The 15346-nt window shown below is 43.5% G+C and overlaps 2 protein-coding genes across 2 annotated transcripts; both read right to left on the bottom strand.

Moving 5' to 3' along the window:
- Positions 1-580: 580 nt before the first annotated feature.
- Positions 581-6340, bottom strand: bco1l (beta-carotene oxygenase 1, like). The gene is made up of 11 exons (XM_019860729.1): positions 6192-6340; positions 5355-5483; positions 4881-5010; positions 4264-4411; positions 4037-4184; positions 2926-3146; positions 2591-2857; positions 2143-2248; positions 1323-1417; positions 970-1081; positions 581-898 (listed from the first exon to the last, which is right to left on the bottom strand). The coding sequence occupies exons 1-11, from the start codon at positions 6280-6282 to the stop codon at positions 744-746; spliced, it is 1602 nt and encodes a 533-aa protein (XP_019716288.1). The 5' UTR covers positions 6283-6340; the 3' UTR covers positions 581-743.
- Positions 6341-9248: 2908 nt separating this feature from the next.
- On the bottom strand, positions 9249-15337 carry LOC109510440 (triple functional domain protein-like). The gene is made up of 5 exons (XM_019860765.1): positions 15231-15337; positions 13715-13900; positions 12947-13118; positions 12731-12876; positions 9249-11695 (listed from the first exon to the last, which is right to left on the bottom strand). Exons 1-5 carry the CDS (start codon positions 15291-15293, stop codon positions 11510-11512), a joined length of 753 nt encoding a protein of 250 aa, XP_019716324.1. The 5' UTR covers positions 15294-15337; the 3' UTR covers positions 9249-11509.
- Between the last annotated feature and the right edge of the window lie 9 nt (positions 15338-15346).

Raw genomic sequence — 15346 nt, forward strand, 5'->3', positions numbered from 1 at the left:
TCGTTCAGCGAGTGTCACGGCCAACAAAATGATGCAAACAGTCCAACAGCAACTCCGCAATCGGACAACAAACGTGGTCAAGAAACACACGGATACATTATATATACTGTACATTGAAAATCAAAAGGCAATATTTAGGTTTGTGCTCTCATTTTTCAGGAGCTCAATTCAGACACCGAACTTATCTGTGTCTACATTGGTGTTGGTGAGCGCTTCTTTGCTGACATTGGCCATTCACCTCACATTTGTGGCATCTCGACGTGCTGATGAGAACAGCATCATTATTGCACACAAAAGTCCACGCTGAAATGTGCTCTTTTACTGTATTGAGGAGGCGTCAGAAAACCAGCCATTGTCTGGTTGAACCACACGCATCTCCTTTGCGACTGTGGAATGTCGGTCCACTCTTCTCCAAAAACTGTTGAAGTTGCCGGATATTGACGGAAGCTGGAGCATATGCTGCGCAACATGCCCATACACAGCATTTTGTGAAGGGGATGTGTTGCACGACATGACACAAATGGTGGTCACGCCAGATACTGACTGTTTTTCTGAAAGTCTGGAAAAAAAAATTTAAATGCACCTTTTCAAGTGGCCTTTTATTGTGCACAGCCAAAGGCACACCTGTGCAGTGGCGTTGCACACATCAGATACTGATGTTCTTTTACTTTTTTTTTTTCCAATATCTTTACCTGTACTTCTAAGTACAGTAAAGAGTTTGAGCACTTTTGGCTGTTGGGCTTTCAGTTGGTATTGGGGATGAAAAGTCCATGAAGGTCCAAGTGAACGCTGACAGGAATGGCAGCCCGTGCCAGTTCCTCCAAAGTCTTGGCGTTGAGCACAAGCATGAAGGGTGAGGTGTTAGGGTCCGAAGAGATAACGGATGACAAGATCACGCCTGCAGAGAAGAGACGGATTTTAAAATGTATTTCATGATAGCAAAAAAACCCAATGTTGGCGCAAGCTCACCGTCGTCTTCATCCACAGCTCCGGGTGACGCCACAAACACGGGTTCTGACGGGTAGCAGTTGTCCTGTTGCCATTCCACATGCGTCATAGCTACTGTGTCAAACTTGATGATCTGGGGGTACAAAAATCGGAACGTCACGGTTGCCTTGATATCTTGGGATGTCTTTGCTTCACCACATTGTGGTGGAAAGTAACGAAGTAGATAAGATACATCATGAATTACATTAAAAAAAAATTAAATTTCCATTAGATCAGCAATACTGAATGTCTTTTTTTTTTTTTTTTTAAAGTCCAGTTTCTGTACTTTTACGCAAGTACCAAGTGGGAGGACCTTTGCCACCTGTGGTGCTGACCTTGTTGGGTTGCGGTGACCAGTCCACTTTGGAGCCGTAGAAGTATCTGTACTTCTTGCCGTTAAACTTGTAGTTGATGTTTGGCAACTCCAGACCTGGCGAGAGAATGGACAATTACAGCAAGCCATTTACACTATCCATGCACTAGTACAATCTTTGTCCTCAATAGTAAGAGAGGCAAAAGTGTCCTACTACCACTAGTGAAGCACAAGATGTTAGATTTGTCGTCAATTTTTTTCCCTGTGGAATTGTATGTCCCACATAGTAGGAGGATCATCTAGTTGTCAACTCGAGGACAGTATGCCACACTAGTAGAAGACCTACGGCGCTCTTGTGAAACAAGTACATTGTGACAAACCTGCAGTAGTTGACATCTACATGTTACTAGTACTACTAGTGAAGCATTATATGTTAACTAGTAGAATTCTATAAGATCACTAGTATGACCTAGTTGTTCTACTAGCGTGCAGAAATGTCATATAGTAGTGGGGTTAAAAAAAAGTTCTACGAGTGTGCATACTAGTACATAGCGATGGACAACTGAAGCTTCATGAAGCACTTGTGATAGTTTTTGACTCCTCTAGATGGCACTTGTGGCTTAAAGATGCTGTAGAATTTTAATGTATTTCCATGGCACTAAACGAAGAGCACCATCTGGAGGAGTCCAAAAATATCTCAAGTGCTTCATGAAGCTTCATTTTCCCATCACTACTAGGACAGGGGGCCATTTTAGCGCACAAAAGTAAGATCTTGAATAAACGGCCAAAAGGCTCAAACACCTTGAGCGGTGTACAACTTATTTGTGGCAGCTAAGGCTGACCTTGGAACAGAGTTTGCGGCTGGCAGTAGACTTCACCGTCGTCCTTCATGACTGCTGTCGCCGTCGTGTCTGCCAGAGTCACAAGGTTGGCCTCTTTCGGTGAGTCCTGCACAACATACACTTGTGTTTGTAGTTTCAACTGTCATAGAACGGCCCTCCGAGGGAAGACGGAACTCCGAAGTGGCCCGAGACTATAAATGAGTTTAACACCCTTGAATTAGCCTGTTAAGAAAATTGAGCGTTTGGCTACACTCTGACCTTGTTATTTTGCTTCCTGAGACCACATACTTAACCCAGTTAGGAACGATTAAAGGGATGGACAAAAACCCACCTCCGTTCTTGTTTAAAAAAAAAAAAACTCCTCATTCTCCGTCCCAAAAATGGATGTCGGACAGACTGGTGCATCCACTCAAAGCATTTCTACTTAATCGATGCCCTTGCGCCTCACCTTGTTGACATTCAGCGGGAGGACAAACCGTTGGCTGACTGGCGGCGACGAATTGGAGTTTGCCTCAATGAAGCTACTGGTGTTCATCCTCAGGTTCTTCATGTAGAACATGTCGTAAAGATTGCTGTCCTTGTAGGTGATTAGGTCGAACACCACGTGGTCCTCGGTCTCGTAGGCGTTGATGTGATGAAAGACCACCAGGGCGTCACCAGAGTAACGAGTGGAAACCTTCTTCCCAGTCCGGCGGTTGAACAGGTGAAAGAAGGTCTAGGAAGGAGCGGAGGGTCAAACGCTAACCGGCGAGGGCAAACGGCCTCCGTGCGCGTCCACAATACCGGTTCGTCCTTGTCGAACTTGAGACAGCTTCCCCAGTTGATGCCACGGAAATAGGCGGTCGCCAGTTTGACCACGTTCACTTTGAACGGTTGCTCCACGAATACGATAAAGTTCTCGGTCATGCCAAAGCTGTGGAAGTAGCTGGGGAACAGCGTGGAGCGGAAGGGAAGCGAGCACACCTGTTGCGTGTGCCGGAGGGCGGGTGTCTTCTGCTCAGAACCTGAAACGATGGACTCGTGTTCAATTGTCCAACTGCGCTCATGGTGAAGCTCCATCAGAGAGTTTGGAGCATTAGCCAGGGGGTGTCTCAACTTTTTTTGTCCCACGATCGCAAACTTCACATGCTCAAACCGATCCATCGGGGTAAATACTGTATAGGCTGCTAGCTTAACGTTAACACCTCATGCGAAACGCTATAGAATGGCTAATGAAACTAGCACCAATATTACAGTCGTTTTAAACTATGTAACTAATCGTTGAACACAAACATACAGACAGACAGCATATACTAAGACTCACAGGTCTATTTATGCTGTGAAAAAATGGCAACCATGACTGCGGTTTAGTGACGGTCTCAGGTTTCACCATCAAATCTTTTGTTGGTTGTGTAAACTTATGTTCGATTATTAATTATCATTTTATGTTTGAGCATCATGTTATTTCATGTCAAGATGACCTAAATTGCATTCTGTTGTTTAATAATTGATTCGACGTGTTTTTATGTTGATAGATTCTAATTGGCTGTTGAAGTAAAGGGAAGCAGGAAGTGATTTTAATGATTTTAGTTGCGTGTTCTCGATCGTGCTGCGGTGCACACGTCCTTTTTTTTTTTTGTACTATCAATAAAGCTGCGTTCAAACGGAATCCATCTCTCGTTTTGCCGGTCGTAAAGTAGAGCCATCCATTAAAAACAACGAACCCCTCAATTGAAAGTTGTATGCACTTCTGTATTCTACAGCCCCCTGGTGGTCAAGACACGCACAACGAGGAGCAGCATAATATCCATTGAATTAAGGGAAAATCGGTTGCAAAGCCTGAAAAACGGCGGGTGGGCCCCTGTCTGTTGGTTGGACACCCCTGGTCTAAGCTTTCAAACGACCTTAAGACTACCTGAAGCATGAGCCGGGACCTTAAAGATGACATACTTTGGTGGACCAAAGCCTACGATGGATGTGCCCATGTTGTACGTGTTGCCTTCATCGTCATAGTGAGGGTGAGCCGTCGCCAAGTTGATAGCAATGTGCTTCCTGTAGTTGACCTGAAACGAATGCGGATTATAAGTGAAAATATCGTACGGTGTCGAGCAAACTTTGCAATAGTCCTGGGATAACATTCACCCTTCCAACGGTGTCCAAAGTGACGGGATCGATCTGGTTAATGTAGTTGATCTCGGACGAGGCGTAGTAGTCCTGACCGTAGCGGATGATATTAATCATGTTGTTGTCGGTAAAGTCAGGAATGACGTTGCTGAGATGCGTGAATGCTCTGGTGAGGAAAAAAAAAAAAGACATTAAGTGTGAAAAAAAATCACAATTTGACAACAAGACAACCGAACCAGAGCTGGAATCCGAGCTCCGGATGTCACTCGCGAGGCCGCGCCCTTTAAAAGGCAGACATCCATCCAGTCTTTACACCGCTTATCCCGTTCAAGGTCGCGGGGTGCCGAAGCCTATCCCAGCAGACGTAAAAAAAAGCAAAAGAAGGACTCGACCCTGAACTGGTCAGCGGTCAGTCGCAGAGCTGACAGACAGCCACCCACACCAACATTCAAACTGTCGCGGAATCCACGCTTTCCGCACAGAACTCAGGCGAATGTACCCCTGAACTTTCAGTTAAAGGTCTTCTTTCATCATTCCAAAACAATATATACACATATCATCTTTCGTAGACTAACTTCAGTTAAGAACAAATGAAATCTCATGAATCAATCTCCCGCTGTAGTTCCGTACGGCACCTGGAGAAGATGTTTTTGCACGGGTCAGGATAGACCATGGTGCCGAACTCGGAGACGACAATCCGGTCAGCCTTGGCATTTTTCTCATAAGTGTGACTCTTCAGGAACTTACTTCGGTAAAACACCTCACCTGGCGGAACAAAAACGTCAACATCAAGGAGAGCAGCAGCAGCAATGATGGCGACGCAATATTGCCAGAAGGACATCAGCGCCAGGGACGTAGTGGGCCCGAAATTCAGCCAGGGAATTTGAAATGGATTGATTCTGAATTGCCCCACATGTTGTACTCGGCAGGGTTGCGTTTTATTGATTGATTGATTTATTTTTGTTGTTGTTGTTGTAGTAGTATTGATGTTTTCTTGCAATTGTGACATGATCGCGGTGGTATCAAGAGGTGGATGAAGTCAGGCAAGTCGCCACCGAAGGCCCCGATTAACGAACGCACGGCCCGCCATTTGCGTCAACGTGACCCACCGTCTTTGAAAGCGAAACTGTGAATGAGGGACATCCCGTCGAACCAGTGGTTGTACTCGGTGTCGCCCACAGAAAAAAGTGCGGGGCCGTTCCTCACCAGCGTGCCCCGCAGCCATGCGGGCACACAACCTGCAAAAAAGCGCAGGTCAAAGAGGTTCATCTGGACCGTCACCAACCACCAGAGTCAAATCCAGTCAACCAAATCACCAGAGCACAGTTGAGTGCTCATTTTGACGAAACCAGTCGCAGTTGCAGAGGTGGTTTTACAGGGTAACAAGGGGTGTGCAGCTGCCACCTCCACCCCCGCTGCCACCCCTGCTCTTGCCAATGAATCCATCAATACCAAATTCAGAACTTTGTTAGAAATGTTCCCGATATTGTCTCCCGGAGATGGCCGCTGGAGCCTAGTTTGACATTCAGCCCCCCCCTGAAAAAAAAAAAAAAAAAAAAACCCATCGATGCCGCAGCCATATTGGATGTGGCAAAGTCAAGAAAATTCTCTATATGCTGTTTTTAAAAATCACGTGTGATGAACGCTTACTTAGTGAGACAAAGGCAAGTGTGTTGTGAAAAAAATGCAACAATATACCAAAATTAAAGGTGCAGCCATAATCGTTTCATAATCAAATCGTAGCCCCGGAATCATTGTTGAATTTTCCACCAATGACCACCTAAACAAATACTGAGGTTAAAAAAAAACCCAAAACCCCCAACATTTAAACGTCTTGCACATAAAACCTCCATAAAATTGTACCTTGAATGCTGAAAAACTAAAGATTGAAATTCAAATTCTTCAAAAGGAGACATCTTATGAACTGCCTTTCTTCTTTTGCTCACCTTTGACGTGAGCTTTCACAGGCTCCGTTGTTTCCTTCCCATTCTGAAGAAATAATGATTGCATGTTCACAACTGAGCTGGACTCGTTCATTTTGCCGCCGCTGCCGCTGTTGTCACGCCGCCATCAAGTTGATGAAACACAAGCAGACAGTATGTACTTACGCCAGCCTTTATCTGTCAGTGGGCGTCCTGTAAACGTTACATAAGAGCCGCTTGGCCATTACGGAATTATAGAAATATGAGCTTGTGTAAGTTGTAGTTGTCCAAAGTTGTCCCGTACGACAAAATGTGAACTAGCTCTTTAAAAAAAAAATAATAATAATTCAAATTCCCAATAGCTATTAAGGAGCCTCTAAAACTGCATTTTTTTTCTATTGGGACTCTTGATGACCGACCAACTTAATTGTAAGAGTTAAGTTTCAAAGTAGCTGGTTTAAGATATGATTTGGTTGCTGGGTCTTGTAATTGTTCAAATAATTGTTTTTTACTAATGACTTATTTTAAACATGAGAATAATTGTCTTTTGAAGTTGTTTCTCGTAACTTTGTCACACAAGCCTTTTTATTCACGGTGAGAGGGGAAAAATAGCTTACATCCTTAGCAGAAATGACATTAAGCTAATTGTTGTGACCTTGTCATTTTTTTTTCCCCGAATGTTTTCAACTTTAATGTAGTGTGTCACTCAAACCAGTGCAACCTTGCCACTTAGTAGAAAAAGACATTCACATCAAAAGTTTGCTTCTTTTATAATGCCGAGCTACATTTGTCCTGACCAGTTAGCATAGCCACTAACACACCTAGCATATACGCTTGAACGAAAACTCTGCATTAGCATTGGTTTGCAACCGTGTTTCTGTTTTTAGACCGTACTAAAAAAAAAAAAATCCACTAGTATCCACATAAAGTGGAACTTTGTTTAACTGTACATTTGTTCAGTAATATTTCTGAAATGTGTTTTTAATGTGCCTCAGTATCAGAAACTGGGTTGTGGCAAACATTTATATCGTGACGACCAACAAAATAACTCATCGTGTGTAACTTGTGGCTCATTAATTAGCCAGTTGTCAACACGTCTCTCAGGTATCTTTAATATGTTTCATTTCATTTCATAAAGTCACTTCGATTCCTTTTATGTGGCTTGAGTCTATTTGTCCCATTTACGGAGATCAAAACTGTGAGGAAAAAAAAAAACACCTGCTCCTTGCTACACTGCAGACACGTTATGTCGGCTACGTGTCGAAATGAAAGCGGAGAATGAGCGTCACTGACCTTAAGACTCTTTTATCTCTAATGGGTTAAATCAGTTTGTGGCTAAATCGCTGCTCTTATCAATGGCACAGGCAACACTTTGCCCCCAGTTTCATGTCGAGGTGGCAAAAGTGCTTCAACTTTAAGTTAGACGTACAGATAGTTGTGTAAAAAACTAGATATATTCCTGTAAAAGATGAAGTACCGAGTTCACTCCTTTATTAAGTACGTTAGCAACATATTTGTACTTAGTTCCCACCACCGAGTTGTCATGTCCCGGTCAAAAGTGACTCCACCCCGTTGGACAAAGCATAGGCTATGTGTTTTAGCAAAATTTTCTTGATGGAAAAGTAAGAAAAATGATTGATCAAAATGATAAATTCATCTTTGAATTGCTTTTGTAGTTTTTTTTTTCTGCCAAAAGTTTTCATGAAATGGGAGATTCTACAAATGCTTTTTAGTTCAGATGAAACAGTTAATCGATTAGCAACGAATCAAGTCATTAATCAACAACATTTTGGAGAATGGGTTAATTGTTTAAAGACTTTGTTGAACTTAAAATTGTCCAAATACATTGACCAAAATAAGACATTTGCGAACATTTGCTTTTACTGTGAAAAACAATGAACCAACTTTTTTTGCCATTTTTTTTTTGGGGGGACTTGTAACGGACCAAGTAATGAACTGAATCATATTCAATTTGAGCATTTTCTACACAGCCAAATTGAAATCATGTCCTGTTTTCGAATAAAGTGAGGGAAAACCCAACAAGTTTTGAACAATAACATCGAGTGTTACAGTCACACTTCTGAATAAATCAGGTCACCAACTTAATTCCGGGGCTAACATCTTGTTTACAGTGCTAATGCTAGTTTAGCTTGCATCAGGCCACCAACGTAATCCGGGGCTCACATCTTGTTTACAGTGCTAATGCTATCTTAGCTGGCTAGCGTTGTTATATTGTTGAAGCTCACTTTAGCTATATGAAGGAAAATGGGCTCCAGAAACAAGGGCTGAGATTAAAAAACAAATCCCATCCGACAAAGAACGCTACCACATGTGTTGGATGAAAAATGACGTTTATTACAAACATTTGACACAGAGCTGTTTGTGGTCACTTAGCAGCTGTTAGATTGGTAGAAATAAACCGTCCGGTTGGTTCGGTCTACTGCTCGTCAAATGGGGCTGACGTTCTAACAGCCGCGACGTTCGCTTCCCATCTTGAGCCTCCGTAGTGTGCTTTTCGTCACCTTTGTTACTGCTCTGGCGTCGGCCTAAAAACGGGATCGTACACTACAATCCAGCTGAAATCCTTTGCGGTGCGCTCCATTTGATCTTCAAACCATCAAATGTAGCGAACTACGCGCTCCCTCAAAGCCTTTGTCGTCACTTTAAATTTCCGTTGTAAACCATTTCGAGTGCCACACTCCGTCTTTCGCACCTTTGAACAAGGGTGGGCAAACTTTTGACGACAGGGCCACTTTTTTAAAAGGAATCGACGGGTTATCGTTTGATGAAGTGGGGAAAACAATTTGAAATGAACATGTCTAAGTAGAAAATGTTAATCAGCTTACTTTAATGTTGAACTAATTCAGTAGTTTGTTTCTTGCACGATTTTTGATTTGATTAATTGACCATTGAATAAAATAATTGAAATTATCTTCCAATTTCTAATTGGTTTATTCACAATAAATCAATTGAAGGTCAAGTTTGCAATTAAAAAAAATAGTGAATCACAATATTTCACACGACAAAATAAAATGACGTGATGGGGGGAGTGGGATCAATAAAATCCGCCCTTTCTGGCCCATTGAAAATTGATCATACAACAAAACTGAAAATTAATTACTGGTACCTACAGTTCACGTAAATATGAGTGCTGCATATACATTTTGATGAAATCATTTTGTGGAAAAATGAATGCAAGAAATATGAAAGGACTCTTGATCACGCCAGACTTTTTGTGGCCATGTTTTGCCCACCCCTGCCTTAGTGTTCACCATTCCCTTAAAGGACTCATAAGGGGCTGAGCTCCCTCCATGACTCCCTTTAGTCGAAACAATCGTAGCAAAATTCTGAGAATTTTCAATGCTGGAAACTGTCTATGGGAATGAATAGGAATATACCAGGAATTTACGAAATTGGAAGTTGGCTCATTATAGCTTGAACATTTTAAGTAAGTTAGGTTGGAGGACTATTCAACTCAACATTCACGTTTTTGTTTTTTCGTGGAAACACTTAACATTCCATGAAATGTTGAAAAATTCAACTCACAAATAAAACGGAGTCAATGTCATGTCGTTGAATTGTATCATTTTGCATGGATGATTTGTGCTTGAAGCTAACATGACATTCCCAATCATTTATTGACTGCCAATTCCCATTTAATACCCAAGAAAAGTTTCCAGTTTTTCATATTTACATCATTTTCCACCACTGCAACCCTACGCCTTGCTAATAGCACACTACATTGGAGCTTAAATCCTCCAGAACGCAACTCCACGTCAGTGTCAATCTGTCAATCACCATGCGCTTCCTTCTACCTTGAACCCAGCACTACTTTCTCAGGCTGCATAGTTCCTTAAGGACGAGGGTGTTGTCTGAGAATGGCACCAGAAAAAAGACGCAGACGAATCGAGAGCTTGACTGGAAACAGGAAGGTGGGACACGGAGAGAAGAAGTCGGGCACAGGGAGGTCGGGGTAAGGAAAGAGGAAGTCAGACGGGGAGACAGGCGGGCGAGATGACGGTCAGGAAGCGGGACGGGCAAAAGTTGGACGGCGGGACAGACGGCATCATGTTGAGAGACGCAAACGAAAAATGCATAATCAGCACAGCCAACGAGAGTGAGGCTGCACGTTTGGAGTCGGTCACGGTGGCGGTGGGCGACAGAGACAAAAGACCTTTTCGGGAAGTGTGTAAACAAGAAGGCGCCACGGTGCTTCCGGGGGGCAGAACACAAAATGACCACTGCTGACCTGAACTGAAAACAATGACAAACACTTGTGCTGCCAGATATTTTTTTCAATTTCCCTTAAAAAGAAAAAAAAAAAAAAAGAAATGAAAATAATACACGAGTGGATGTTATAAAGAGCTGTACAGATGTTTAAAAAAAAAAAAAAGTGGTGGTAAAAGTATATATACATATGTTTTTTTTTTAATTTATTCAACGGAGCATATATGCCCTGAATGTACGGAAAAAAAATACAAGACTGGATGTCATAAATAGCTGTACAGATACTAAAAAAAAAAATTAAAAAAACAAAAAACAAAAGGGGAGGGGGTAAGAATGTAATTTTTTTTTTTTTTTAATTTATTGAACGGAGCATATATGCCTTAAATGTAAGTTACCACCATGCCGGGAAAGTTGTTCAGCACCCCCCCGTCTTACAGGACAAATTGGTGAGAGTTTATTGGGTGATAAAGACATCTGAGTTTGCTCTTGCCAGCCGGAAGGACGTGTGGCGTCATGGATCAAAAGGTCTTTTCGGTAGTTGCGCAAACAAAACCAAATCAAGAAAAACAAACCGCCGACAACACATGGTTGTCATGGCACTGCTACAGTGGGGCACCAGCACACGCTCAGTGGATTGAAAAACCTACACAGGAAGGCGCCACTAAGACACACTCGGACACGTTCACACACACACACATACTCTTTTTCTCTCTCTCTCTCTCTCACGTGCACACGAATATGACAAACAGTTTCTCTATTCAGGTGAAAAAACAGATTCTATTATTCTTCATATTGATCATCTTCAACCAATCAGTGGCATGTATGCATATATGTGCATCCTCATCATGAAAGGGGCGGAGTCACGCAGACACATCCAAAGGAACTGTTTTTTTTTTTTTTTTAAACTGTCTCTTGTTGCTTGGCAACAGCAGGTTCCCGGATCCAAAAGTTTGTGATGTCACCTGCGATTGGCTCGGGGACCAATCGGATGGCGGTCCTGAATGGATGATGTCTGGAGGTGTGTTTTGACACTGAAACCACAGGAAGGAGGGCGGGCCTAACATTACCTGCTACAGGAAGTCCGTGTGCGTGTTTGTGCAGGGGGTGGGGGGGGGTCATTGCGTGTCGAGTGCGCTGCGTGCCACCCAGCCCTCGGCCGCCGGCGAGTCGCTGTTGGCCGGTCGGTACACGAGACTCTGCCCCTGTTGGTTGGAGGCCAGAATTTGAACCTTCTCGCCCCGGAACACGCAGATCTCGTCTTCGCGTACGGCCACAAAGTCCTGGAGCACCAGCACCAACTCCTGAAAAAAAAAAAAAGGGTCGGGAATCCAGTGGAATGGATGTGACATAAAAATTGGATCTAAAATGATGTTGAACAATTCTTAACCATTTCATGCAAAGCACGGGAGCAGGGGTGTCCAAATCATTTTTGCCACATTGTTGTTCGGTTTCCTTTGTAGAACCCTGAGGAATCTGAACCCAAATAAATCCAAGATTGTCCCATTGGACATTTACACAACAAATTGATGAATAGCTATTTTTGAAATCACAGGCCCGTAAAAACACTTTCCCCCAATTATTTGCTTATTTTAAAAGCAGTTTTGTAACAAAAAAAAAAAAAAATCTTGCAATATCGCAATGCTTTTAAAAATGAAGACAATTTGCACTTTTGTTATTTCAACAAGAAACATGAAGTTGCTGCTCATAATTTGCTTTCGGGGGCGAAATAAAATGTCGTGGGCCAGATGTGGCCCCCAGGCCTTGCGTTTGACACCTGTGCACTAGAGGGAGCTCGCCTACCGCTCACACCACACTGACAATCACTGCTTGAAGAAAAAAAGTTATCGGCCCAATATCAGCATCATTTCAATGTATAAGGTATTGTGAAGGCCGCCGATTCCGGCCACCGATACTTCAAGGAAAACAAAACAAAAAAATTGATTCGCCTTTCTTTCCACGAGTTGGAACTAATAGCTTGACATATTGGCGCACGATCATGTGTGTCCGAAAGAAAGAAAAGTCTTGGTTCACAATTCTCCGTCGTCGGCCGGGTTTACATGGAGACTTTTTGGTCCTTCTGATTGAAATCGTATCGTGTGAAGCTCTCTGGTCACCCGTTTGCATGCGACGTACTATATTCCGATCTGCCACTTTACATGCTCCACTCTTTTATCAGCTCAACGTGTGTCGTGAAAAATGTAAACATCACGTGATTCATCGAGATGGAAGTTCATTTGTAATACTCAGCGCAGTAGTTATAACACTGTTATTAAACCAACATCTTGATGAAAAACAAGTAAGTGTGCAGTTTTGCCCACTTGAGATTTGATTCCCACCTGGACGTCCTGGTCGCTGTCTGGCAACGGCTGAGGGGCGTGGCCATTAGGTGTGGGCGGGGCCGAAGGCGACCGCCCCGACGACAGGGGACGAGTCACCGATATGCCGCCTTCCTTTTTCTGGTACTCGATGGGAGACTGGAGAGCTAAAGTGGGGGCATTCAAACGTCAACGAGGTTGACCAAAACGCTGCCGCCCATCCGTCCCGTCGCTCACCAGACAAGAAGTTGTTCTGCGCTTCCAGCAGGGCGGCGATGTTCTCCACCCAGGTGCTCTTGATGCCGGTGGAGGACGCCTGGAGCGTGAAGCGCTCCGCTGAGCCGCGAGACCACAACATAAACTTACAGGGGTCTCCCTCCACGCTCTCCTGCATGGCCAGGTAAGTCACCTACAGACACAGCCACAGTGAATACCCGCTCAATCGCCGATTGATTTTTTTTTCGGTTAGAAAAGAGGGTTTAAACAGTTTAAATGTGAGTGGGACAGGTTAAACAAGGGGTGTCAAACTCATTTTTGTCGTGGGCCACATTTTAGTTAGCGTTTCCCTTGGAGGGCCGTTATGACTGAAACCAAAAAAAAAAAAAAAGTCAATAATAAGTGTTTATACAACTTTTGTTTAAGTTACTGTGATGAGGGGTTTGATTACAAGAAAATGCTTACAATATGTCTCTTATTTGTTACATATGAGAATTTTACATTTTGGTAGAGATTTTAGCAAGCATCATGGAAGTTGACACGTTTGATTTGCTTATTGTGGGACACATCAAATGATGTGGCGGGCCAGATTTGGCCCCCGGGCCTTATGTTTGACACCAGTGGGTTCAACCATTCCAAAACATTTTTACACGGTCTCATCGGATCGTATACTTGAGTTTGTTTGCTTGTTTGTTTGACGTGGAACACGTCACGGGCGCTAAACGCTGGTGAGCCGAACTTCAGTGTGAGCACTCGAGCGTATTTCTTGAGCGGTCCGCCCGGTCTGACCTTGATGCTGTTCTTGAATTGGTATCCCGGATTGTTGGATCCTTTGCGCAGGAGTTCGCTGAAGATGATGATCTGCTCAAACAGGAATACCCGGCGCTCTTTGCTACGGGAAAGAACTCCGCCGTCCTGCTCCCACACGCAGAAGGTCTCCTGTTGCAGCAGCTTACCCTGAGAGGTCAACTTCCCCTGAGGACAGACGCGCATCGGGTCAGGGGTCGCAGCAGTCGTGACAGTGCACCGATGCGGGATCGGCATTGTTGTGACGCATCGTGATCGCAATCGACCTTCCTGTCATGCCGGAATCGGAGCACGCAAAGTGGAAGACAACCCCAGATAACCCTCGGCTTCTTTTTCAACGTTTTTTGCTTCAGATAGTAGAGAAAGGGAGGTGCAAAATGTGCTTACTTGCAAATACAAGACCGCAATTGTGAGGGCGGCATCCATAAACGCTTTGACAAATTTGACATAACGTGAATACACGATTAAAATAATTAGCAAATAATTAAAAAATAATTAGTGCAATAAAATCGCGTCTGAGGCAGATGACGAAAAAAAAAAAAAAAGAATAACTACAGCGTCCGGCATGAAGCCTTTGAGCCATGTCGTGGCGGCACTGCCACTGGCAAAGTATAGCCGTGATATAATTTAATATTCAGCATCTTTAGATTGTATTATTTAAGCCTTTAATTTAAGAAAATATTACTGCTGTGTAAACTGCTTTTTTTTAGGGGGCGGGGGTGAATATAAAATCTGACTGAATATTTATCATTTGATATTTTTGGGGCTTTATATCCCGATGCACAAAAACATGTTTGCAGCGGACTAAAAAGATCAATCGTAACTGATCAGTGGGTAAAACTCCAATATCGACAAATAAATATGAAAAAAATGCAAGCAGGTGTTGATTTCATCATATCCATGTAAAAAAATGTGTTCCGGCTCAGTCAGACCAGTGTCAGTAAACTTTGGGCGGTAGCCCGGATCATCGGGCCACTGTTCATGTCGAACACTGAAGCGGCACGACTGTCTTTAATTTGTTTCTGCTCTGACGTCAGTTACTTTGCAAAATGGAGACGCGTAAAGACGTCGCTACTCTATTTCTGAGGACGTTTTCAACGTTTTCGCCCCTGTAGCGTTCATATTTCAAAGTCTCGCTTTCACATCCTTCATTTTCCATTTGCCTATTTTGCCGACAAAAAACATCTTTCGAACGTAAACTACTTTTGCAACGACCAGATTTTGCCCACACGTTTAGAGACAATGCCTTCGCCCACGTTGAGAGACAATGCCTTCGTTACAACAAACTGCACGAAGCTAATTGCCGCCGCGACCTTGCTTGGGAACAAAATGTACAGCGCGCGATTCGCCTCCGTTGCTTAGCAATGCGACCGATCGACTCGTACGTTGTTGTACTTCCGGAGGCACGCTGCGGCCTTGAGTGGTTAGAAAACACTTACTCACGCCCAACCGACTGAATTCTGAACTCATTCAGGAGTTTCTCGATGAACACGCCTACCTCGTATCCCTGCAGGCGGCCGAGGTTCATCATGTCATTGCAGCGCTTCGGGACCAGCGACATCAGCTCCAGTGCTTTCTATACACAAATAACAGGAAGGCGGTGACAAACACGAC

This window comes from Hippocampus comes, unplaced genomic scaffold, assembly GCF_001891065.2.
Source record: "Hippocampus comes isolate QL1 unplaced genomic scaffold, H_comes_QL1_v1.1 scaffold56, whole genome shotgun sequence".
Classification (NCBI taxonomy): Eukaryota; Metazoa; Chordata; class Actinopteri; order Syngnathiformes; family Syngnathidae; genus Hippocampus; species Hippocampus comes.

Coding starts and splice junctions, on each gene's coding strand:
- LOC109510440 (XM_019860765.1), bottom strand. CDS start 15,293: ATGTCGCTGGTCCCGAAGCGCTGCAATGACATGATGAACCTCGGCCGC. Junction 12,877..12,946: donor GCAGAACAACTTCTTGTCTG/GTGAGCGACGGG, acceptor CCCCCACTTTAG/CTCTCCAGTCTCCCATCGAG. Junction 11,696..12,730: donor ACAGCGACCAGGACGTCCAG/GTGGGAATCAAA, acceptor TTTTTTTTTCAG/GAGTTGGTGCTGGTGCTCCA.
- bco1l (XM_019860729.1), bottom strand. CDS start 6,282: ATGAACGAGTCCAGCTCAGTTGTGAACATGCAATCATTATTTCTTCAG. Junction 4,185..4,263: donor CTTTGGACACCGTTGGAAGG/GTGAATGTTATC, acceptor CATTCGTTTCAG/GTCAACTACAGGAAGCACAT. Junction 2,249..2,590: donor TCCCGCTGAATGTCAACAAG/GTGAGGCGCAAG, acceptor TATGTTGTGCAG/GACTCACCGAAAGAGGCCAA.